Source organism: Pelobates fuscus, chromosome 4 (assembly GCF_036172605.1).
Source record: "Pelobates fuscus isolate aPelFus1 chromosome 4, aPelFus1.pri, whole genome shotgun sequence".
In the NCBI taxonomy this organism is placed as follows: Eukaryota; Metazoa; Chordata; class Amphibia; order Anura; family Pelobatidae; genus Pelobates; species Pelobates fuscus.
The window spans coordinates 175854480-175881569 of NC_086320.1; the positions used below are offsets into that span (position 1 = coordinate 175854480).

At 44.3% G+C, this 27090-nt stretch overlaps 1 protein-coding gene across 2 annotated transcripts in view; it reads right to left on the minus strand.

The window, feature by feature from the left end:
• Window positions 1-27090, minus strand: part of SERPINB5 (serpin family B member 5) — a 68014-nt gene that overhangs the window by 39084 nt on the left and 1840 nt on the right. The window contains exon 2 of one of the 2 annotated variants that reach the window (XM_063451799.1): window positions 2066-2236. In XM_063451799.1, coding sequence (XP_063307869.1) covers window positions 2066-2233 — 168 coding nt within the window. In that variant the 5' untranslated portion in view covers window positions 2234-2236. Of the gene's footprint in view, window positions 1-2065; window positions 2250-27090 lie in introns of those variants that run through there. The other variant, XM_063451800.1, reaches the window with a different exon arrangement.

Sequence of the window (27090 nt, forward strand, 5' to 3'; positions counted from 1 at the left end):
GGGCAAGGCTTTATAAGCCTTGCCCCGCCCTGCGGAGCTCAGTCTGCGCGGAGCCCTCCATGGGTGAAGATGGATTATTTTTTTGTGCGCTCGGGTTTTTTCTTTTTCGTCGGGTTTTTTTTTTTTTGCGCTCGTTTTTTATTTTATTTTTAGTTCGACGGCTATGATGGTTTTTTATTTGGCCTTTTTTGGGGCTGAAAAATGAAGATTTTAGAAAAAAGAAGACGTCGAATGGTAAGTTTAATTTTACTTTACAGGTTAGCAATTTTATTCCCCCCTCACTATTTTTTAGGGTGAGGGGGGTAGGTAGGGGCATTTTTTATTTGGGTGGGGGGTGGGTGACTAGGGGCTTGGGCACCCCTAGTCACCTTGATGGGGGGGGGGATTTACTTAGTGCCCCCACCCGCCGCCCAGGGGTGGGGGCCGGGGGGGGCAGTAGGCCCCCCCTTATTACTATGATGGCCCCCACCCACCGCCCAGGGGTGGGGGCCGGGGGTGGGAGGACAGTAGGTCCCCCCCCCCTATTACTATTATGGCCCCCACCCGCCGGCCAGGGGTGGGGGCCGGGGGGGAGGACAGTAGGTCCCCCCCCCCCCCTACTACTATTATGGCCCCCACCCGCCGCCCAGGGGTGGGGGCCTGGGGGGGGAGGACAGTAGGTCCCCCCCCCCTATTACTATTATGGCCCCCACCCGCCGCCCAGGGGTGGGGGCCGGGGGTGGGAGGACAGTAGGTCCCCCCCTATTACTATTATGGCCCCCACCCGCCGGCCAGGGGTGGGGGCCGGGGGGGAGGACAGTAGGTCCCCCCCCCCTACTACTATTATGGCCCCCACCCGCCGCCCAGGGGTGGGGGCCTGGGGGGGAGGACAGTAGGTCCCCCCCCCATTACTATTATGGCCCCCACCCGCCGCCCAGGGGTGGGGGCCGGGGGGGAGGACAGTAGGTCCCCCCCCCCTACTACTATTATGGCCCCCACCCGCCGCCCAGGGGTGGGGGCCGGGGGGGGGAGGACAGTAGGTCCCCCCCCCTCTTATTACCATTATGGCCCCCACCCGCCGGCCAGGGGTGGGGGCCGGGGGGGAGGACAGTAGGTCCCCCCCCCTACTACTATTATGGCCCCCACCCGCCGCCCAGGGGTGGGGGCCGGGGGGGAGGACAGTAGGTCCCCCCCCCTTTATTAACATTATGGCCCCCACCCGCCGCCCAGGGGTGGGGGCCGGGGGGGGGAGGACAGTAGGTCCCCCCCCCTCATTATCTTTATGGCCCCCACCCACCGCTCAGGGGTGGGGGCCGGGGGGGGGGGACAATAGGTCTCCCTCCCTTATTTTACTTAACGGCCCCCACCCGTCATTTAGGGGTGGGGGGCAATATTTTTTTTTTTTTTTTTCTACAGTGAGCAGCCACAGGCTGCTCACTGCTTACTAGACATGCCCCTACTCGCGGTATAGCGAGTAGGGGCATATTATTTACTAATACTAAGTAATCTTTACTTAGTATTAGTACATTTGGCTTCAAGACCAATTCAGGTCTTTCAGCCTTTTAGTAGATAGCTCCCTGATACCGTGGGAATTAGGGAGTTATCTACTAAGCGGCTGCAAGATGCAGCCACAGCAATGAATAGGATCGGAGTTTCATTCATTTGAATGAAATTCCGATCCGAACAAAGTACCGAATTGCATCCTAACACCAATGGAGAAACAGTGCTCATTCTGTTAGGATGCAATTCGGCAGTTTTGCCGGCGTTCTGTCTAAGTGACAGGACTTTCGGCAATACTGACAGGAAGTATTGTGGGAACTGGGAGGAAAGCTAGGGATCATGGGAAAATTGCTCTGACCAGCGGAAATGAAGCACACTCTGCTCCTCCGCTGGTCAGAGCTGGTCAAGCGGAGGAATCCTCCATAAGACAGAGTCCCTACTTTGTCTTATGATTTTAAAGAAAACTAAAGAAGAATGGAAGAAATGAATAACAGATCCCGAGAGAGGGGGAGAAGAGGAAGAGATTGAGGAAAGGTAAGTTCGGCATGACAGTGCCGCTTTAATGTAATGCAAACAGAATTATTACCTTTTCAAAGTTGGCAGCAGTGCTTTCTTTAGACCCTTTCATAGCTAGAGCTAGAGAGCCTGATATGCATAATGGCGAGAAAATGATATTTTCTGATTTGTTTTGTTCAAAGAGTATTTTCCAGATATCCACAGCCAAGGCTGTATTTGCTAAACGAAGAGCATCCATGACCTGAAATACAAGACTGACACATATAACATGCTGCAGAACAAGAGATATACGGAAGGTGACTCTGAACTTTATTTTTTTTAGAATTTGCTTCTAAAATACGTAAACTCAATATTTTTTTAAACCATTCTATATTCACCACCCCAAACATCTGCACTGCCAAATATAACCACCAATACTTTAACCTAACATAATTATACTGAAAGAAAACTTCAGGGTCGATTTTCCACCTGTTTATTTTTTTTTCATGTTTGATCTTTATTAAGATTTTTTTGTAAAAAATATATTACAAAGGATAACAAGTAACGGTAGCATATAGAATAACCCTATCCACACCTGTACACTTGTAATAGTAGCTGGTGTACCTATCACCAGCTACTAATTACAACAAACATACCAGGATGAATAGTGTTCAGAATCTGTTTAACTCACAGTTTATCAAGCATACATGAAATTGTTTACCTGGGTAGCAAGAGGCATGTTATACTGTTTGGGTATTCGCCAACACATCGGGAAAAGTAGACAGAAAATCAAATAAATAAAAGAGCTATAGGAAGTCAAAAGAAGGATAAAAGAAAACTAAAGAAAGATAAAAAGTAAAGCACCTGTAGGTATGCATTATTAGTGCAAGATATAAGTAGTGCTGCCATCTACTGACAGTGTTCTTGCATTCATTTGTGTTCATTTAAATTTCATGCCATCGTATGAGAAACCAGTGTTACAACGTGAGAGTATCATCTGTGTTTTTTTGTGTTTAGTGTTTGTGAGCCACTAAACTGCCAGTTGAAATATTAAAGGGAAACTATAGTCACCGGAACAACTACACCTTCTGTTGAGTAGAATCATTCCCTTCAGCCAACTTCATGCAAACACTGCCTTTTCAGAGAAAAGGCAGTGTTTACATTGCCCTCTAGGGATACCTCCAGTGGCCACTCCTTAGATGGTCACTGGAGGTGGTTCCTGAGGCTTTGCTGTACATTAGGCAGCACTGCCATTCAGCTTCTCCACAATCTGCATGGAGACGCTAACATTTTCTCACAGAGATGCATTGATTCAGGGCATAACCCTAGATAATCAAGAAAGACAAAATTTAATGCATCTCTATGAGGAGGTGCTGATTGGTCAAAAAAGCGTTTGGCCCCAACCCCATCCCACTTCCTTGACGATTTCAGACAATCCAATGCTTTCTATATGGGAAAGTATTGGATTTGATAAAAATCGTACATTCTGATGATGTCACCAAGGAGGCGGATCGGGGGTGGGGACAGAAATAAGGTATGTTTTAACCCCTTTTAAGGGGGCTAAGGAGGGCAAGCCACCTAAATAGTGATTTGAACACTATAGGGTCTGGAATACATGAATGTGTTCCTGACCCTATAGTGTTCCTTTAATGTTCAGAGCTACTATGTGAATGCCTAAACTGACAAATTAAAAAATGGAAAACACATAGGGTGCAAGTAATTTTCCTGCATCATCTCCAAAAGACAGGAAAGGAGATATAGAATTATATCTTATAGTAAATAATGGGTAGAACTGAGCTAGATGCGGGGAGCAGATAATCACTGTGTATTCACACACACACCTCTAACTATCTGAGCTAGTGTAGCACGTTGTAAATAAACATTAGTATGGACTGCAAACCTAAGCTTTCACATGAATATATTTAACCTTCTAGCAAAATTGCAGGAAACAAATGATTAGAATTGGATATAAGGAGCATTCCAGAACCCGTTGAGCTATTAGCAGTGTGGTTGCTCTTAAGAAGCCAAGCAAGCTGTGTTTTTGTTTAGTGATCTTAAGGACTTAAACAAAACATAAAAATGCTTGTACTGTATAGTGCCCAGTACAGAAGAAACAATACAAAATTTAACAAAGGAACACTATTCCTGATATCAAATATGATTTATGCAGATAACATGAAGAGGTAAGAGGTTGCCAGAAGTGAAAGTGGTTGAGGATTTTCTAAAGGTTTAGCTGGGGAAACACAAAAACACTCATGTACTGTATGTGAATGAGTCATTGCAGGAACGCTTCAAGCACAATAACCACTACAGTAAGCTGCAGCAGTTATGGTGCCAGATGAGCTCTAGTGCGCCTCTCCAATGTAAGTAGTCAAATCACTTGCTAAAAGTATGATTTCTTTACCTCTAGTCTACTGGGTGTTACTTTCTGAGAGCTACTGGCTCTCATTGATTTAGCAGTGGCTAACAGCACCCAGGTAAGAAGTAAAACTATTAGCATGTCTTACTGGTTAACAAGGCAAGCGGATGACTGCAGCATGTGGAAGCAATAATCAAAATATTCAAATTATGTATTGACATGAATCAACAGGCAAAAAACTACAGGTCAATGAAACACTAGGAGAAATGGCTACTTGGGCTTCTACTCGTAGCATCACATGCACAATCAATAACAGAACAAAAACATAGAAATACAAAACAAAACAGAGCATGCAGGTTCACCACAAGGGAACATACAATGCTTCCTGGAGATATAGATAGTAGTATTGCTAAATCTAAATATTAAGTAATTAACCTGTAGCGGAGTATATGTCCTCTGATATTCTGCAGTACAGTATTCAAATAAAAAATAAATACAATACAATACACTACAATAAACACCTTGTATGGTAAACCTCCTATCTGAAAATAAGTATTGTACAAAGTTTCACAAGGCTGGTATAACAATAAAAAGGTGCTTTAGTAAATATATCTCTACATACAAACACATGTCAGCCCCTGTGAGAACAATTGATTGCTGCAAGGAAAGAGAGGGCATGGAGTCAATCAGTATACATAGCACCCAGGGCCGGCCTTTGTGGTGTGCGAGCTGTGCGGTTGCACAGGGCGCCATGGCAGTAGGGGGCGCCATGTGGCTGATACAGCTTGCACATTCCCTGCTCTCCCTATTCTCTACCTAGGCTTAGCAGAGAGAGCCTGTAGGAGGTGGAGCTAAGTGGCCAGCAGGGGCGAGGCTAACCGGCCCAAATCTGCTGCCTGGTAAGTAAGTATAGTGCCCCTGCTCCCCCTATAGTACCCATGTTCCCCATCTATCCCTATAGTGCCCCCTCTACCCCTGTAGTGCCCCTGCTCCTCCTATAGTACCCCTGTTCCCCGTCTATCCCTATAGTGCCCCCCTCTACCCCTATAGTACCACTGTTCCCCATCTATCCCTAAAGTGCCCCCCTCTGCCCCTGCTCCCCCTATAGTACCCCTGTTCCCCATCTATCCCTATAGTGCCCCCATCTACCCCTATAGTGCCCCTGATCCCATCTATCCCTATAGTGCCCCCATCTACCCCTATTAGTACCACTGTTCCCCATCTACACTTATAGTGCCCCATCTACCCTTATTGTGCCCCCATCTACCCCTATAGTGCCCATTCTCCCATCTACCTCTATAGTGCCCCATCTACCCCTATAGTGCCCATGCCCCCCTATCTACCCCTATTGTGCCCCTGTTCCCCATCTACCCCTATTGTATCCCATCTACCCCCATAATGCCCCTGATCCTCCAACTACCCCTATAGTGCCCCTGCTCCCCATCTACCCCTACAGTACCCCCTGCTCCCCCTATATACCCCTGCTCCCCAACTATCCTTATAGTGCCCCTTCTACCCTTATAGTGCCCCATCTACTTCAATAGTGCCCATGCTCCCCTATCAACCCCTATAGTGCCCCATCTACCCCTATAGTGCCCCTGTTCCCCATCTATCCTTATAATGCCCCATCTACCCCTATAGTGCCCTTGCTCCCCCCAGCTACCCCTATAGTGCCCATGCTCCCCCTCTACTGCTATAGTGCCCCTGCTCCCCCTGTAGTACCTCTGTTCCCCATCTATCCCTATAGTGCCCCCCTCTTCCCCTATAGTGGCCCTGCTCCCCATCTATCCTTATAGTGCCCATGCTCCTCCTATCTACCCCTATAGTGCCCCATCTACCCCTATAGTGCCCCTGTGCACATCTATCCTTATAGTGCCCCATCTACCCCTATAGTGCCCATGCTCCCCCTATCTACCCCTATAGTGCCCTGTTCCCCATCTACCCCTATAGTGTCCCTGCTCCCCCTACTACCCCTACAGTGCCCCATCTACCCCTATAGTGCCCCTGCAACTACTACCCCTATAGTGCCCCCAACTACCCCTATAGTGCCCCTGTTTCCCCCAACTACCCCTATAGTGCCACAAATCTACCCCATAGTGCCACTGTTCCACATCTACCCCTATAGTGGCCCCCATCTACCCCTATAGAGCCACTGCTCCACCCAACTACCCCTATAGTGCCCCATCTACCCCTTTACTGCCCCTGCTCCCCATGCTCCCCATCTGCCCCTATAGTGCCCCTGCTTCCCATCTACCCCTATAATGCCCTTCTCCCCATCTACACTTATAGTGCCCCCGATCTACCCCAATAATTGTTCTGCTCCCCCGTCTACCCCTATAGTGCCCTGTTTCTCCATCTTCCCCTATAGTGCCTCCCCATCTACCCCTATAGTGTACCTGCTCCCTCCATCTACCCATATAATGCCCCTGCTCCCCCATCTACCCCTATAGTGCCCCTGCTCTCCACTACCCCTATAGTGCTCCTGCTCCCTATCTACCCCTATAATTGTTCTGCTCCCCCATCTACCCCTATAGTGCCCCTGTTCCCCCATCTTCCCCTATAGTGCCTCCCCATCTACCCCTATAGTGTACCTGCTCCCTCCATCTACCCCTATAGTGCCCCTGCTCCCCATCTACTCCTATAGTGCCCCATGTACCCCTATATTGCCATTGTTCCCCATCTACCCTAGTACTACTGCACCCCTTATCTACTGCTATAGTGCATTGCTCCCCCATCTACCCCATTGCCCCTGCTCCCCCTATCTACTGCTATAGTGCACAAAAATCACACATGATCAATACACACACATATCAGACACAGTCAATACACCCATTATAAATATGGCACATAGCCAACACATCACAAAATCACATCTAACACACACACATGATAAATATAGCTGTCTTCCGAGTTCCGGCCAATCACAACGTTGCCGCGGATTACCACAGGAAAGCTCTGATACTGTAAGTGCTTGCGCTCATGAGACAGTTACTGATGGTCTGCACCCAGTGAAGGCACCGACCAGATTCCCAGCAAACTGGATTACCAGAGATCAGCATGCCCCCCTCCATGCAAGGTAAATAGGGAAGAGGGGCTAAATATTTATTTTAAAATTTTAATGTAATAAATCCCCTATACACATGGATTGGGGGGAGGGGGGGTGGGGGACTGTTAAGATTTTTCGCACAGGGCGCCTGAAGGCCTAAGGCCGGACCTTATAGCACCAAATGGACCTAAGAGTCAAGGTAATGTCAGCCTGTATGAGGCATGAAGGGCTATTTAAACAAGTCAAATAAAGCCTGTTGGGTGGCCAGGTGACCAAAAAGGTATATACAATATAGCCAATTAGAAAAAGATGAACAATACTATTACCAGTAAAAGACTGGCAAAAAGTTAAAATATCAAAGCCTCTCTCCCTGTTAAGCTTTCTAGACAGACATAGGAGGAGAGATCAGAATTAAAAATCAAAGTAAGTGAACCATCAAAGCAACATGCTAACCATTAATGAAAAATAAAGTGCCCAGTGATAAAACAAAAAGCAAGAACGCACGACGCGTGTTTCGGTGCAGAACTACATGCACCTTTGTCAGGGGTTTTGTCTTTCTTGATAGTCTAGGGTTATGCCCTGAGAGACCCCTGGAGTCTCTCTTTGGTGCCTAGGAGCATTGGGAACAGTCGGACATATTTCACTTAGAATTGTGTCTATAATTGTTTCCCTTTGGTATCCTATCTGTTTACTTTTTAGAACAAAAACATAACATAGCAAACCAGTAGCATTACGTGCACAGAGTGTGTGTATGTCTGTAAGTGTATGTGGGTGTGTGTGTGTGTGTGTGTGTGTGAGTGATTGTATGGATGTGTGTGCATGTGAGTGTATAAGTGTGTCTGTCAGTGTGAGTGTGTATCTGTCAAATCAGTGAGCGTATGTTTGTCATTGAGTCTGTGTGTGAATCAGTGTGTGTCTGTCAGTGTGTGTGTGTGTGTATCAATGAATGAGTGTGTGTCAGATCAGTGAGTCTGTGTCTGTCAGTTACATCTGTGTGTTTGTCATTGAGTGTGTGTGACTATTAGTGTGTTTACACCACTGAGTGTAGCGTGGTGGAGTGGAGCGCTGTACAGGACCATCTGTTTCCTGTACCCAGCCAGACTGACAGGAGGTGCTGACTGAGAGAGTATTTCCCGTCAGACCAGCCGGAGACAGAACACTGAAGCTCCTGTAGAGGATCTGCTCCGCTCGGCAACGCTACAGGAGAGGTAGGAGGCACACCAGGAAGGGGAGTGTGACCGCTAAGGGGTTGGGGTTGCACCAAGGGACAGGGAGGGGAGAGAAACACCAAGGGACAGGGAAAAGACGGGGGAGGGGAGAGGAACACTAAGGGACAGGGAAGGGAGGGGACCACTAATGGATGGGGAGAGGAGAGGGGCAGGTTAAGAGGCACATAGGTGAAGATGTTATTTTTAGGGGCGGGGGGAAAAAATGCATCTTCACCTATGTACCCAAAAATCCTTGCACCGGCCCTGCTAACAGACTTGTTAGTACTTCAGGTTACACACCAATAAGAGAAATTAGCTTGTATCTAAAGCATTTACAATTAGTGATATCCATGTCTGAATGTACCTACCTGCCTATAATCTTAGAGTGTACCTAATACTCAGACATGCCAGTTTAACCTGACTATATACTAAATAAGTAAAATAAAATAAAAAGTGTGCAGTTGAATTGATTTGTCACCCTTTTATGCTCTATAACACTGATGGCTAACCTTGACACCATAAATTATTTCTGGACTACATTTTCCATGATGCTCAGCTAACTTTTAGAGTCTAAAAGCTAGCCGACCATCATGGGAAGTGTAGTCCAGAAACAATTTATGGTGTCAAGGTTAGCCATCAGTGTTCTATAATGTGCTTGACATTGCTGTTGTGGCACTACAGGCTTAATTGTATTGCTATGCACAACTAAAATAAAGAATAAAAAAAACAGAATGGAATTTGGTACAAAACTCCTAAAAGAACCATCTAAAATGTTAGGAGTCCAGATGTGATAACAATTTATGCTGAACACCTAAAGTGTAAACTTGTACTCACAAAGTAAGTTATTTGATATTTTGGCCGTACATGGAGGCAAATGTGTGTGTCTGTCAGTGTGTGTCAAATCAGTGAGAGTCATGGGCATCCGCAGGAGGGGATTGGGGGGGCACCCCCCCCACCCCCCCTGGATTTTTCAGCTTGTGCTGCTATTTTTCGTTTGTGTGATAATAAACTGCAATACCGGCGCCGGGCCAGTAGGTGGCGATGTGTATGGAGAGAGACAGGGATAGGAAGCTACAGCTTATCCCTGCTTATTTTTCCTGACTGCATCCGCAGCGGAGCAGCACAGAGAGCAGCCAGCAAGCATGGGGGGGGCAACCTACAGATCAGGTAAGTGAGGGATGGGACTGCAAGAGTCTGCAAGGAGCAGGAAGGGTCAGCAAAGAGCAGGAGGGTCTGCAAGGAGCAGAAAGGGTCAGCAAGGAGAAGGAAGGGTCAGCAAGGAGCAGGAGGGGTCAGCAAGGAGCAGAAAAGGTCAGCAAGTAGCAGGAGGTGTCAGCGAGGAGCAGAAAGGGTCTGCAAGGAGCAGGGAGGGGCAGCAAGGAGCAGGGAGGAGCAGCAAGGAGCAGGAAGGGTCCGCAAGGAGCAGGAAGGGTCCGCAAGAAGCAGGAAGGGTCTGCAAGGGGCAATAGGGGTCAGCAAGGAGTAGGAAGGGGCAGCAAGGAGCAGGAGGGGTCAGCCAGGAGCAGGGGGGGTCAGCCAGGAGCAGGAAGGGTCTGCAAGGAGCAGGAAAGGCCTGCAAGGAGAAGGAAGGATCAGCAAGGAGCAGGAGGGGTCTGCAAGGGGCAGAAGGGGTCAGCAAGGAGTCGGAAGAGGCAGCAAGGAGCAAGAGGTGTCGGCAAGGAGCAGAAAGGGTCAGCAAGGAGCAGGAGGTGTCAGCAAGGAGCAGAAAGGGTCTGCAAGGAGCAGGGAGGGGCAGCAAGGAGCAGGGAGGGTCCGCAAGGAGCAGGAAGGGTCTGCAAGGAGCAGAAAGGGTCAGCAAGGAGCAGAAAGGGTCTGCAAGGAGCAGGGAGGGGCAGCAAGGAGCAGGAAGGGTCCGCAAGGAGCAGGAAGGGTCTGCAAGGGGTAATAGGGGTCTGCAAGGAGTAGGAAGGGTCTGCAAGGAGCAGGAGGGGTCAGCCAGGAGCAGGGAGGGTCTGCAAGGAGCAGGAAGGGTCTGCAAGGAGCAGAAAGGGTCAGCAAGGAGCAGAAAGGGTCTGCAAGGAGCAGGGAGGGGCAGCAAGGAGCAGGAAGGGTCCGCAAGGAGCAGGAAGGGTCTGCAAGGGGTAATAGGGGTCAGCAAGGAGTAGGAAGGGGCAGCAAGGAGCAGGAGGGGTCAGCCAGGAGCAGGAGGGGTCAGCCAGGAGCAGGAGGGGTCAGCCAGGAGCAGGAAGGGTCTGCAAGGAGCAGGAAGGGTCTGCAAGGAGCAGGAAGGGCCTGCAAGGAGAAGGAAGGATCAGCAAGGAGCAGGAGGGGTCTGCAAGGGGCAGGAGGGGTCAGCAAGGAGTAGGAAGAGGCAGCAAGGAGTAGGAAGGATCTGCAAGGAGCATAAAGGGTCTGCAAGGAGCATAAAGAGTCTGCAAGGAGCAGGAAGGGTCTGCAAGGAGCATGAAGGGTCTGCAAGGAGCAGGAAGGAGCAGCAAGGAGCATGAAGGGCCTGCAAGGAGAAGGAAGGGTCTGCAAGGAGCAGAAAGGGATCAGAAAGAGAAAGTAACAGAAGTGTGCAAAATAAGCAGAAAGTATCAGAAAGGTGAAGGAGCCAAGGAGGATTGAAGACAGTGTAAGAAGAAAAAGAAGACTGTGTCAAATAGAGAAGAAAATGAGATTGGAACAGGAAGGACAAGTGAAGTGATCCCTCCATTTCATTCTGGACACCACATCATAAGGCTTTGGTACCTAGGCCTGGCAGGGAAACTTTGGACCTTCTCATCTCCACAGGTAAAAAAACAGATCAGTGTTAATGTGTTCACTTTGATTTACTGAGTGTCAGGAAACCCAGAGGGCCGCTAGGTAGGGGTGCCGCTAATATGCTACAATGGTCAGCTGGCACTCTAAGCCAATCAGGAGCTCCCCATTCATAAAAACATAAAACAATTATGAATCGGGAACTAGCGATTGACTTAGAGCGTCAGCTGACCACTCTAGCCAATCAGCGGCACCCATGCCTGATGTCAATCTGCACTTCCTGACACTCCGTTTCAGAAGCCGAATACCACTGAGCAACCTGGAGATCTGGAGCTGGAGGAAGCCTTTTGGGGTTCAACCATTTGAGAGCACCCAGGGGCCTCCTGGCATCATAGCATTTTCATTTAGATGAAGTTGTTATGGTGACCAGAATGTTCCTTTAATTTGCTCCCACTGGGAGTTTTGTTTTCTACGAGATTGCTACATGTGTCAGCTCGGAGTTCGGAATGGATTCTTCAGGTCAATTGCATATTTTGTCTGGCAATCTACAATCCCCTGTATAAAACAAATGCTTGGTGTAACTGTGTTTACTGCATACAGTTCAACATTCCACGAGACAGTTCCAATATAATCCCCCTCTCCTGTCACCCCAGGCTTGTTCTTGATAACCAACTTATTAGATATGCTTGCTCTGTGCAAACTGATCCAAGACTATTCTGTCCATGCATCGTTGCTTCCACAGTGCTTTATACTTAGGCAGCAATGTGTGAGGATTGCATGCAAGTATTAAAAGCTAGTACACCACCTGTTTGGGCAGGAAGGCCTCCTCTGTGTGGAATTTTTATACCCCCTTCTTCCCAAGAAAACTGTTCAGGAGCTGCATACATTAATCCATACAGTGCAGTTGGGAGAAGGAAATGATTTGCAATTGATCTGCATAAGGCAAATGGGCTGACCACAGATATTGCTGAAGAATTTGATTCTGGTGTTATACTGAGACCCTTCTTAAGAGTTCTCCAACAGAAACATCTAAGAAACAACAACATTAAAATATATCAGTTACAGAGGAGTACCACTTAACCCCTTCAGGACGGAGTCAATAGTACACGTTCTGATCAAAACAAAACGTAAACAAAAACTGGAATTTGAGCTATATGTCTGTTCACCCGTAGTTCCCCTCTTTCATATTAAATGCACCCACACTTATTATATATCATTTTGTTCAGGAGAAACAGGGCTTTCATTTCATATAAAATATTTGTATATGAAACAATTTATTATGAATAAAATAAAAAAAAACTGTGAGAAATTTTAATTTTTTTTTTTAATTTGTAGTTCCGCCTCACATTTTAGCTGTAAATGTCATTATACTGTTAGATTTTACGGCAACAAAATGCACATATTTGTAATCAGCGATGTCTCACGAGTACAACAGTACCCCCCATTAACAGGTTTTATGGTGTTTTGGAAAGTTACAGGGTCAAATATAGAACGTTCCATTTTCAAATTGAAATTTGCCAGATTAGTAATGTTACCTTTGAGACGGTGTGGTAGCCCAGGAATGAGAATTACACCCATAATGGCATACCATTTGAAAAAGTAGACAACCCAAGGTATTGAACGTGGGGTATGTTTAGTTTTTTTTAGTAGCCACTTAGTCACAAACACTGGCCAAAGTTAGCGTTCATATTTGTTTTTGTGTGAAAAAAGCAAAAAACTAATATTTGGCCAGTGTTTGTGACTAAGTGGCTACTAAAAATGACTGGACATACCCCATTTGCAATACCTTGGGTTGTCTACTTTTGCAAATGGTATGCCATCATGGGGGTAATTCTTATTCCTGGGCTACCATACGGTCTCAAAGGCATCATAACTAATCTGGCAAATTTCAATGTCAAAAAAATGAAATGCAAGCCTTATATGTGACTAACTTTCCAAAACACCATAAAACCTGTACATGTGGGGTACTGTTATTCTCGGGAGATTTCACTAAACACAAATATTAGTGTTTTAAAACAGTAAAACATATTACAACAATAATATAGTCCATAAAAGTGCCGTTTGTTTGTAAAAAATGCAAAAAACGTCACTTTTACTTAAAATATCATCGTTGTAATACAATTTACCAGTTTTAAACACTAATATTTGAGTTCAGCGAAGTCTCCCGAGTAAAACAGTACCCCCTATGTACAGGTTTTATGGTGTCTTGGAGAGTTACAGGGTCTAATATAGTGCTTGCGAATTAAATTCTCTGCACTTTCTCCCTGTGTTGTCAGGCATGTCAATCAAATTTTAATTAATCAAATGACATAATTATGTTAAAAAATTACTTAAATATACACGTAGAATTTTAATATATATGCATTTATAGGTATATAAATTCTACGTGTATACTAATGTAATCTTTTATGTAATTATATGTATTTATCTCTATATATATATTTGCGGTTATTTGTATTTTATATATAGATAGATATATATAGAATGTCATTCTAAGTGTATTCTGTTTCCAATATATATATATTAATAACAAAATACAGTTAGAATGAAATTACATATGAATATATAATTTATTTTATATTTTGTTTCAATATTTTATTTATTTAATTATTTTATTTATTTATTATTGTAATTATGCGTATATATATATATATATATAATATATATATATATATGTAGATCTATTATATATATAATATATATACATATTATATATATGTAACGTCATTCTAAGTGTATTTTAATATTAATATATATACTAATATTAATATTAAAATACATTACGTATGACGTTGCATATATATAATATGTATATATATTATATATATAATATATATATATATTATATATATAATATATATATACATATTATATATATATATATATATAAAAAGGCATTTAATTTATTTTATAACATTTTAATATTTTATTTTTTTTACACTACCTACCAGCAGGGGGACTGTCTAATATTTTAGACAGTCCCCCTGCTGGCAGATCCATAGCCAGCTATAGGGGGCCATGTGATCGCTCTTTGAGAGCGATCACATGGCCCCCGGGGGCCTCATTTGCCGGAGGGGGGCTGCCTGGGCTCTCAGACAGCCCCCCAGAAGAGGATCGCGGTGGAGGTGAGTACACCTCTGCTCCTGGGGCTGCAAGCCGTTACGGCGTTCTATGCCGCCGCAACGGCTTTAAAGCCCTTTAAAGCCGCGACGGCATAGAACGCCGTAACGGCGTTAAGGGGTTAAAGGGATAATTTAACTAAAAAGAAGAAACTGAGTGGAATGCACTAGCAAAGTGCATCCATAATCGGCTTCTAAACCCTGAATGAAAGTGCTCCGTCAGTATGTGGCAATAAATTGCTGTGAAAGGGAGCTAAAGAACGAACTAATTTACAATATTTACAAAACAATAGTAGAAAAATAATAAATTTTTATTACCCTCTTAAGGAAAATAGAAATGGAGTAAAAAGTAGATAGACTACTATATGAGCAATGCCGAGATGGATAGATGTGAGGGAGTAGGGCAATTAAACCCTACTGAGACATACTCGCAATATAGACACTGTGTTACAATGTAGCTGTACAAACTCTGTTAGGCAGCTACAAGGTGGATACAGTATGTATGAGTCATGCCCAGTAAAATATAGATAACGCAGCAAATGTATTCTCTAATGAACAACTTAACACCTCAGATATACCATCAGATATCCACCAAACGTTTAACACACTTAACAAACTATACAGGCAGCAGATAAGAGCTAGTTGGGAAATTTCATCATTGGATAACTATCTCAAAAAAGACATGATCCCGAGGGGATTGAGAGTAAACAACATCCCATCGTCTCATGCCAACAATCCGGAACTGGTTAAAGAATGGGAAGTGGCGGCAGGCACTTGCTCAAACACCTTCATGAAAATAATATGCAAGCATGAGAAAATCAAACTTGTAGAAATTGATAAACAACTAGGAGAGGAAATTGATAAAACTTGTAACTTCCAAACTGACCCTTCATTCAGCCAACTAGAGATTAAGCTCAAGCAAAACTTGGATAAATTCCAACAATCAATAAAATTTAGGAAACACCATAAATTTATTCGAGACTTGAAAGACTACGATACAGGCAATGTTTACGGCACTTTTTCTCGCAGAACCAGAACCAATTCAGATAACACTATGACTTCTGACTACGACTCCTCTGATACAGACAGTGAGAACAGACAACCGGGCCAAACAACAACGTCTTCAGCTCCCATCCAAAGTAACACGAGAGGAATCCTTAAGAAAGGGGTTAATTTTTTAGAACTGGACCGCTTGGACGACCCTCCCCGACAAGCATATCAGACCCGCAACAGGGGCAGGGGGGGCACGAGATTCACAAGGAAAAGACGATACTAAGTAACCAGACCCAGATTATTAACCTCTCAGACTACAACTTAAATCCTCACGAAATCAATGTACTTAAAAAAGGGTTATCCTTTGTACCAGTGCCAGCCTATAACAAATTTACATGGATCAAAGATCTACACCTGTTTGTCAGAAAGTTAGCTCTTTGTAAGTACCATCAATTACAAACTGACAAGAAAGCCAGAGAACTGGGCCTTTCTGAAACCGATTTTGAGGGGGTAATGACTTTGGTTTCACTACTAGATGAGAATGACACTACTGTCCTCTCTAACCAGACAAATTTAAAACCAAAAAGCAAATTTACACCCAATATTGGTAACTTCAGGAGTATTGAAGTCTTCCTGGAAGCCGTCAAGTTTGAAATTGAAAACATCAGGAATGTAGAGCTTGATTTCTACCCGAGCATGAACCTGACAAAACTTGAACGTAGGGCACTAAAGCTTCTGAAGGACAACAGGGAAATTGTCATCAAACCTGCTGACAAGGGTGGCAACATCATTATTATGCAACCGTTAACTATGTCAAAATGGCCCTTAAAGTACTAGATGACAAAGAAACCTACCGTGTGCTCCAAGAAGACCCAACAGACGCTTTTCTGGAAGAATATAAACGGATCCTGGATACGGGTCGCAGTGGAGGGTTGCTATCTAAGGATGAACATGACTTCATCCTGAATAGACACCCAAGGATAGCAACCTTCTACTGCTTACCTAAGATCCATAAAAACAAACTGGACCCTCCGGGACGCCCGATTGTATCCGGTGTCAATAATCTCACACAAAACGGGAGCATCTACCTGGACAAAATTTTGCGCCCGTTTGTAGAGTCACTCCCATCCTTTATCCAGGATACAAAACAGACCCTGGCACGGCTCTCCAACCTTAAACTTCCTGAACCAGTAAACCTTTGTAGTTTGGACGTGGAAGCCCTGTACTCTTCTATACCCCATGAGGGGGGCATACGACACGTCCAACACTACCTGGAAAAAAGAGGACCTAGCCACTCAGCTCACTCTGAGTTCGCCTTGAACCTACTTAGATTCATCCTCACTCATAACTACTTCCTCTTTAACAACAAATTCTACCACCAGGTGCGGGGCACTGCTATGGGGACAGCTTGTGCCCCCTCATACGCAAACCTGCACCTAGGTTGGTGGGAGGAGGTAGTTATAGGCTCACCCAGATTTCTGCCCTTCATCCCAATGATACACTTATGGGCCAGATATATAGATGACGTCATCATAGTATGGAAAGGCTCATCTATAGAGTTTGATTGCTTTGTAGCACTCCTTAATGAAAATGACCTCAACCTGAGATTCACATCGGAGTTCGGTGGGAATACTCTCAATTTTTTAGATCTGACCGTCTCTCTAGACAACCAGCAATCCATACAAACAACTCTTTTCAAGAAACCTACCGCCTCGAACAGTCTATTGGATTGGGAGAGCTTTCACCCAAGTTCCCTTAAACGAGGCATTCCAATTGGCCAATACCTAAGGGCCCGCAGAAATTGCAGTACAATACAAGAATTCAAAATTCAAGCAGACACCCTACGTAAACAGTTTAGGGACAAAGGCTACCCCAACCGGTGCCTTAAAAAAGCTTACAAAAGAGCATTGGACTCAGAGAGGGAAACACTATTGACTGAGAAGCTACCGATCATACCCACCAATGCGCCACCACGTATGATCGCCACGTATGACGCTGGTTGGAACAAAGTTAAATCAGGTATCGAGAAATTCTGGCCCTTACTACTAGGTGATATACACCTAAAAAAGATTCTAGGCCCAAGGATTGAGATGACAGCAAGGAGAGGTAAAAATCTAAGAGATCTCCTAGTACCAAGTCACTATCAACCCCAGCGGCCTCAGATTCGAACCTGGTTGAGTACACCGGTTGTTGGGACGTTCCAATGTGGGCGATGTGTCGCCTGTAAGTATATTAGACGCAACTCAAAAACAATATCTGACAGTGAAAACAAACAAACATTCAACATCACCTCATTCTTTAATTGCAACACTGCAGGCTTGGTATACCTCCTCACCTGTGAGTGTGACTACAAATATGTGGGCAAAACTTTTCGCCCATTTAAAGAGAGAATAAAAGAACATGTTCGATCTCCTAAACTGAGTATCGAAACCCCCATTGCCCGTCACCTCAGAGAACATCACTCTGGAAAATCGCATGGCTTACGCTTTTGTGGACTTGAGCTAGTGAAACGGGAAAAAAGAAGGGGTGATTACGACAAATTCCTAAGACAACGAGAGAGTTTCTGGATATATAGGCTAAAGACCCTACAACCCAGAGGACTCAACGAAGGATTCTCATTTGCACCATTTATTTGAATCACTGTTACTAAAACTGAACACTCTTTATCTTTTGTTGTTGTATAGTTTAAAAATAGCCATACGACTGAGATATATATAACTTTAACAATAAGTCTATGCCTGATTGCTTTTCTGAGTTTAATAATCTTATCAACTCCTAAACAAAAAGCCTGCATAGCAACTACTACCTTATTTGGGAGCTACACTCATATATTCTCCTTGCAATAATTTTGCCTAGCCAGTTTGGTTCTATTGAACGACATATTAGTCGCACGCTTAGCAAGGGTTAAATCCCCCAAGCGTTTGAGTTGGCTGCCACTCAAGGTCCCGGCCCCTCCTCTTTGGGCGGCCCTATCTCGGATCTTCACGCCCCCCTTCGGTGTGGGCTGGCCCTAACAGGGTTTAAAATAAGGCGCCAACCCCAGTACCGGTTAGCTCTTGACAAAGGCGCATGTTAGCGCCGAAACGCGCGTTGAGCGATCACCGACTCTAACGTTATGTTAAACTGTCCTACTGAGGACCACTACTATACCTTTGAGCACTATCGACTTTAATCTAATTTAATTTAATTTAAACTGTCCTACTGAGGACCACCACTATACCTGTGAGCGATTTTGATTGAATTTGATTTAACTGTCCTATTAAGGACCCACACGCTATCTTTTAAATATCGAACAGTAGCGATTCTAAGTGAAATGACAATGTCCTACTGAGGACTATCCCTAGGTCTCGTAATGCTATCGAGTTAAGTTAAATCAGATTGTCCTACACAGGACCTCTACGATATTTTTACATATTTGAGCGATGCTGTGATTAGCTGTGATTAGTAAATCTGGGGATTGTGCTATGCGGGGAATCCTCTAAGGCTTGCACGTCTAGCTTCTGGGTACTGGGACTGAAGGGGTTATCTCGCTCGTATCCCGATTACCTCAGGCTACAGACAGGCCTCCTACTCTCGCTAAAACACATCAATAAGTCCATACTGTGATTAGCTGTGATTAGTAAATCTGGGGATTACCTCGGGCTATTGACAGGCGTCACATTTTTTCGCTAAACCCACCGATAGATTTGTTACCACATGGGCATTTCAACATAAGTGTACTCCCGCTGTGATCTTGTACTGTTACTTGCGGGTGTATCTAGTGGATTGCGATAAGTGACTGTCAACCAGATCTAATAGGTCCAGTGTGAACCACGGAGCACTATACCACTCCTTGGCTGGTATCTCTAAGGGTGACAAGAGGTGGATAGGCACCAATCATTTGCTATCCACTCTCGATCCTCCCCTTTTTACCTAAATACCTGCCTCGGACTTTACTTAACCATTGGTTGTACCTACACTAGGGACACCGTCAGTACTTGAAATATAGTGCTAGTCTAAATGACAGTGTTCCCCCTAGACTCTCGTACGAGTCCTTCAATCTACTATTACCAAACGCTGTCACCTATCCTGTATGTGGTACTCAGGGAGTTATCTATATTTTACTGGGCATGACTCATACATACTGTATCCACCTTGTAGCTGCCTAACAGAGTTTGTACAGCTACATTGTAACACAGTGTAATAGTGTACACCGTAAAAAAGGAGTGTAAGCAGAAATAAATAATTTAAGCCTACTCACATGCTAATGAGCAAGTTCCGGTTTGCTCAATCCAAAGCGCTTGGGTGGTATGATCCCCACCAGGGATATAGCTCCAAACAATCCGACAGCAGCAAAGTTAGGTCCAATTAAAAAAGTACTTTAATGTTAAAAAAATATAATAGGGGGCGGGGTCGACATCCGAGCTAGCCAGACGCATATGCAGAGAGCTCTGACACAAACAAACCTAATATTGGCTATTTTTGGCCAAAATCTTGAATATAGCAGTCTTGCTCAACAATAACTTCTTGCTGAATCGTGTGGGGGGAGTGGACACCTGATTTATAAACTTTTGCAGAGAAAAACCACACTCCACAAATGCGGCCTAGCGAAGAAAGCGGCCTAGTGTAGGGGGAGGCGGCCGATCTCCCGCCCTGGGGACCACTATAAGCAGCAGCTCTCCTGATGTCCCACATCCCCCCCCCTCTGGACCGGTGGGGGTCATCCCGGTCCCCGCTGGGGAATCTCACAAACCTACTACAAAAGGCTGATCCGCCGGAATGGGGACCTCAGTTCGGGCCCAAGATGGCCGCCAAGCAACAACCCCTGCAGTCTTGAGCAAGCCCTGAGACCCAGACCTGGAGAGAGCACTTTGAGGCTCGATTTGATCGAGTCTGCCAGGAATTCTTTAAGCGCATGGAGCATAAAGCCACCCGCACTGATCTATTTGCTGTGAAGGGGAAAGAGGCTGAACCGGCAACTCTTCGATCCAGCGCCCACACAGAGCCACACCCCGAACCGCAAAGCAGCACGCCAACACCGACATCCTACCATCTCGCAGCGGCTTCTCTGCACGACGCTCCAAACCACTCCGTCGCAGGGTCCACAAAGGCAGCGCATATCAAGAGCACAGAGAAAGCCCAGAGACCAACATCCAGCTACAGGACTGGATGGATTGTTGATTGGCGTGGAACAGGAGCACATAGGCATCTGAGACCGGAGGGGCTCTCACCTGCAGAACGGTGGACTCAGGTCCCCCAAGGCTGACAGTCTGCCATCAACAGGCATTGGTTGAGCATTCCCAGGCAGAGGCAGCATATTTTCTTAACTATACACTTCATCTTCCTTCATCTTTATTTTCTGACAACTTTATACTCTAATAATCTGTCCATAGATATACCATTGAGCACTCTAAGCATCATGGTCTCTATGAAGAATATTTCTTAATTTATTTCCAGTTGCACCTCTAGGTATATTATATGATATATAGACTGTATATTTTTTCTCTGTCTATTATCAATCTTTTCATTTTTTCTTGAGGTGCATTACTGGTTATAAGAGTATTTACCTATATACAACTAATTGGGACTACATATAGCCACTTAAAGGACCTCTTAAATTGAGAATCATTTTGATAAGTTGAGATAGGTATCTTAAATATAGAGTGCCTTTTGTAATATCAGGGACAATAATTAAGAGTAATTTTTGTTCTTTGCTAGTATATCAGAATTAATTTGGTTAGTGTTGTGGGTGTCTAATGAGCCAGATTAAATAAAGCTCAGAGTAGATATCCTACAATTTTTCCACTATATCTATATAATATCTATGCATATTGGAGCAACTTGGTATTGTTCTTACCTTTTAAATCCTCACTTATTGGGATATTTCAACATTTATGGATATATAGTTAATATTCATTTCAATAGACTACTTCATATTTCCAGAAAACACAGTGAGTCACAGATGTTTTAGACTTTGTGACAAGCAAATTTTGTTCTTTTCTATGTCCCAGTATAACGCCTTGTGAAATGTCAATACTTGTTGCCGTGGCAAAATAAGCATGTCTGTCGAATTTTTGCACAACAAAAATAAAGAATTATAAAAAAATATATAATAAAGGAAATACAATATATAATAAAATAGTGATAAAAATACACTTAACGCGTTTCTCCTTGGAAAGGTTTGAACAAAAGTGTTTTTTTTTACCTGCAAAAACCTGGTATGGCGATGGGGACTAGGTTCGCCCCTAACTATGCCAACCTTTTTATGGTGGACTGGGAAGACTCCTCTGTATGGGGGGGCATGCCTGGGTGGCGAACCTGATTCTCTATTGCTGCTACATTGATGATTTTTTTTTCTGGAAGGGGCCAGAGGATGTTTTAGCTGAATTTTTAAACTTTTTAAATGTAAACACCAGAGGTATAATCTTAAGCTCTAATTACAGCAAAACTTCTATCAATTTTTTAGACCTGGAAATTTATGTGGAAAATAATACTATAAAAACCCACACATTTTTTTAAAAAAAAAAGTACATACTAACACCTTCATTGACTTCACTAGTTGCCACTATGCCCCATGGCTGAATTGTGTACCAAAAAGTCAGTTTTTAAGATTAAAACTAAATTGCACAGACAGCATTACTTTTAATACACAAGCTCAGATGCTAAAAGATAAATGCATTGAAAAGAAGTACAAGAGGTACCCTTGACAGAAATACCCTGCTGGAATATAAACCGAAACAAAAACAAGACATAGTACTTCCTTTCGTTTTTAATTACAGCAACAAAAGTAACCAAATGAAAAAAATTACCAATAAACATTGGGATATACTTAAGGAGGATGATATACTGAGAAAGATCCTACCGTCCAAACCCAAAATCGTATTCAGAGGAGCTCCTAATCTCAGATCCTTCCTAACTACAAATTACACAAAAATATCCACTAAACAAAAAAACACTTTTTTAAATAAACAAGGTTTCTCCAAATGTAAAATGTGTTCAGCATGCAAATACATGGATAATTCCTGTAATAGTACTACTAAATTTTAATCAAATATCACTAACAAAGAATACAAAATAAATAATTTTATCACCTGTAATACTAAAAATGTAATTTACGTGTTGAAGTGCCCTTACGGTCTCCAATACGTAGGCATGACAACTAGAAAACTTAAAACTAGGATAACTGAACATTGCAGGAATATTATAAGAGTTTGCTAACCATACAGTCTCCAAACATTTCCAAATACACAATAATAATCCTAAATTCCTGAAATTTTACGCCATAGATGTCTGCACTTTACCATGGAGAGGTGGCAATATTACAAAAATCCTATGGCATTGTGAAATAAAATGGGTCTTTTATCTAAAAACTTTAATTCCCACCGGGCTCAATTCAGACTTTGACCTGTACAATTTTTATAACCCCTTTTTTAATTATTATTTTTTAATTATTTTCCATCTCATCATTTCCTCTTCCATTGATTTTTAAATGTTCTTATGCCTATAACTCATTGTTAGTATGATTTATGTGTTGTTGCAAATTTTATTTTATTTTAAATTCTTATTATTTTTTAATGTGAATTACACTTTTATTAGTAGTGATGTCGCGAACATAAAATTTTCGGTTCGCGAACGGCGAACGCCATAGACTTCAATGGGCAGGTGAATTTTAAAACCCACAGGGACTCTTTCTGCCCACAATAGTGATGGAAAAGTTGTTTCAAGGGGACTAACACCTGGACTGTGGCATGCAAAACTCCCATGGAAAATTACACAGTTGATGCAGAGTCTGGTTTTAATCCATAAAGGGTATAAATCACCTAACATTCCTAAATCACAATGGATATGGATTGACACCTGACATATGACATATTGACACCTTGACATATGGATTCACACCTGTACTCAGAGACCCTGATACACACTGACACAGAGCAGAATTGGGACTGTTCCCCCTACATAGGGTCACTTGGCAGATATGGATTGACACCTATCCTAAGGATCCCTGATACACACTGACACAGAGCGGAATAGGGACTGTTCCCCCTACATAGGGTCACTTGGCAGATATGGATGACACCTATCCTAAGGATCCCTGATACACACTGACACAGAGCAGAATAGGGATTGTTCCCCCTACATAGGGTCACTTGGCAGATATGGATTGACACCTGTACTCAGGGACACTGATACACACTGGGCGGGGGACCTACTGTCCTCGCCCCCGCCCCCACCCCTGCGCGGTGGGTGGGGGCCATAAAAATAATGAGGGGGGGACCTGCTGTCCTCCCCGCGGTGGGTGGGGGCCATAAATCACAATAGGGGGACCTACTCTCCTCCCCCCGCCCCCACACCTGCACGGTGGGTGGGGGCCATACAAATAATGAGGGGGGACCTACTGTCCTCCCCGCCCCGGCCCCCACCCCTGCGCGGTGGGTGGGGTCCATAAAAATAATGAGGGGGGACCTACTGTCCTCCCCCTAGCCCCCACCCCTACGCGGTGGGTGGGGGCCATAAATCACAATGGGGGGACCTACTGTGCTCCCCCCGCCCCCACCCCTGCGCGGTGGGTGGGGGTCATAAATATAATGAGGGGGGGACCTACTGTCCTCCCCCCTGGCCCCCACCCCTGCGTGTTGGGTGGGGGCCATGAAAATAAGGAGGGGGGGACCTACTGTCCTCCCCCGGCCCCCACCCCTGCATGGTGGGTGGGGGCCATAAAAATAATGAGGGGGGACCTACTGTCCTCCCCCCTGGCCCCCACCCCTGCGCAGTGGGTGGGGGCCATAAAAATAATGCGGGGGGGACCTACTGTCCTCCCCCCCTGGCCCCCACCCCTGCGCGGTGGGGGCCCTAAAAATAATGAGGGGGGACCTACTGTCCTCCCCCCTGGCCCCAACCCCTGAGCAGTGGGTGGGGGCCCTAAAAAAACAATAAGGGGGGGACAGAGTGCTCATTGTCATTTTACACAGCGTGGGAAAATACCAGAAAAAAAAAAAAATGAATGCAGCTTCCGAATGAATCTTAAATGGATGCTGTCCAGGAGGTGGGAGGGTCTGGAAGGGAGGGCCTGCTACTGATTGGCTGGAATGTGTCTGCTGAATGTGAGGCACAGGGTCAAAGCTTACTCAATGATGATGAATAGGGGGCGGACCGAACATCGCATATGGTCGCCCACCGCCGCAAACACGAACACGCTATGTTCGCCGGCGAACCGTTCGGGACATCACTATTTATTAGTTTTCATTATTTAATTTGCTTAAGACTGTATTATCTAGATTTGTCATTATATGAAGTATATTTTTAAACTTATATTTACAAAGATGCTCTTAGATTTAGTTATAACCATGTACTCCATTTTTTAAATTATTCTGGTCTTATTTACACTGTTATTTTATTCATTATGTTGTATCTAATATTGTCTATGCATAGACCATATTACTATTATTTATTGAAATTGTTGTAGTGTTTTATCTTTTATTTTTATTTCATGTCTATAGAGGGAGCTATTGCTCCTCTTGTTTTAGTATGTGTTATTCCAGTTTTTGCCTGTAGAGGGAGCTACTGGCCCCTTTTATCTTTGTGATACAAATTACTTCCCCTTTTCTTTTAGGATCCCCAGCTTATCCAGGCAGTTGCCATTTTGTTGGAGCCAAAAGAGACCATAAAGAAGAAAATAAAAAAAATTAAAATGGTCATGTGACTATGATGTCATAAAACCGTGTTTTTTTCAAAATCCTAACTCTATTTAAGCAGCTCAGATCCCATTTACTCTGTAAAACACTTTTAAAAAGGCCTATCCAAGGAGAAACACGTTAAGTGTATTGTTTATAACTTTTTTTTATCACTATTTTATTATATATTGTATTTCCTTTATTATCATTTTTTAACACTAAAGTACTTTTTTAATTGGACCTAACTTTGCTGCTGTGGCATTGTTTGGAGCTATATCCCTGGTGGGGATTATACCACCCAAGCACTTTGGATTGAGCAAACCGGAACTTGCTCATTAGCATGTGAGTAGGCTTAACTTATTTATTTCTGCTTACACTCCTTTTTTACGGTGTACACTATTGTGGTTCTGTTTGTTTATCTCCATATATACACGGAGGGAAGAATTTGCATTTACACCTGTATACTTGAGTGGGGATCATACCACTTCAAGCGCTATCAGAGGAGCCAGGTTTTACGGCTCCATTACACGTGAGTGCACATTTTATAGTTTTTACCTACCCTTGCTTCATAGCTCTACATACTTCACCATATATGATTTGTATTTGTTTGTTTTTTATAAGGATACCCCCTACCACACCTATACCTTGAAGAATTGCCTCTGCACTTGATCCATAGGCGGGGATTATTCCGCCCAGGCGTATACACTGGAGCTGTATTGAAGCTCCAGGAAAGTGTGAGTGCATATCTTTTATTTTACTTAACACCACTACAGTTTTAAATGCTACACTATTATTCCTTCCCTGGTTCTCTTCACATGTACCTTGCCAAGGATTACTGCAGCGCTGCACCTACCCCCCTGTTTTTAAACCATTTTTAATCTTTTAATGTCAAACGAGAGTGTGTTGCTTAGGCTAACAATGAAGAATTACCCTAAGGAGCTGCGATTGTCTGAGAGTGTCAGCTGACCACTTTCAGCCTGTCACAGCTTACCACTTTAGCCCATTCAGGAATGAATTAGGAAGTGTGTAGTCTCTGCCTTCATCACACATCTAGTGGGCTAGTGGAAACTAGTGACCCTCACCCAGTGTTATACTGCTCAATGCCAGAGTACTCCAGGCACTATAACCAATTCAATAAGATGAAATAGTTACAGTGCCTACAGTGTCCCTTTAAGCATTGTGAGGATTAGGGACAGTCATGGGTGTCTGCATGGGGAGGTGGGGGAGGAGGTTCTTACCGGTATTTTTCTTTTCAGATTAATAATACATTGCAATAACAGCACCGGAGAAAGGCAGGGATAGGAAGCTCCATCTCATCTCTGCTTCTCTCTCCTGACTGAATCCACAGGGGAGAAGCACAGAGTGCAGCCAGCAACTCCCAGCCTGCAGAGACAGCCTACAGATCAGGTAAGTGAGGTATGGGAAGTCTACAGGAAGGGTCAGCAAGGAGCAGGAAGAGTCAGCAATGAGCAGGAAGAGTCAGCAAGGAGCAGGAAGAGTCAGCAAGTAGCAGGAAGGGTCTGCAAGAAGCTGGAAAGGGCAGCAACGAGCAGGAAGGGACAGAAGGAGCACAAATAATCTGGAGCACAAAGGTAAAGTGAGAGAAGGAGCAGAAAGGAGAATGAACAGAAATGAGCAGGAAAGGAGAAGGGACAGAAATGAGCAGGAAGGGACATAATGAAGCAGAAAAGGTCAGCAATGATCTGGAAGGGGCAGAAGGAGCACACAGGTAAAGTAGGAGAAGGAGCAGAAAGGAACAGAAATGAGAAGGAAGTGTCAGCAAGGAGAAGGAAGTGTCAGCAATGAGCAGGAAGTGTCAGCAAGGAGCAGGAAGTGTCAGCAAGGAGCAGGAAGGGTCTGCAAGGAGAAGGAAGGGTCTGCCCAGGTATAAATAAATATCAGTGGAAATGTGTTCACTTTTATTTACAGAGTGTCAGGAACCACTGAGTGCCGCTGGGTAGGGGTGTCGCTAATTGGCTAGAGCGGTCAGCTGGCACTTTAAGCCAATCAGTAGCTC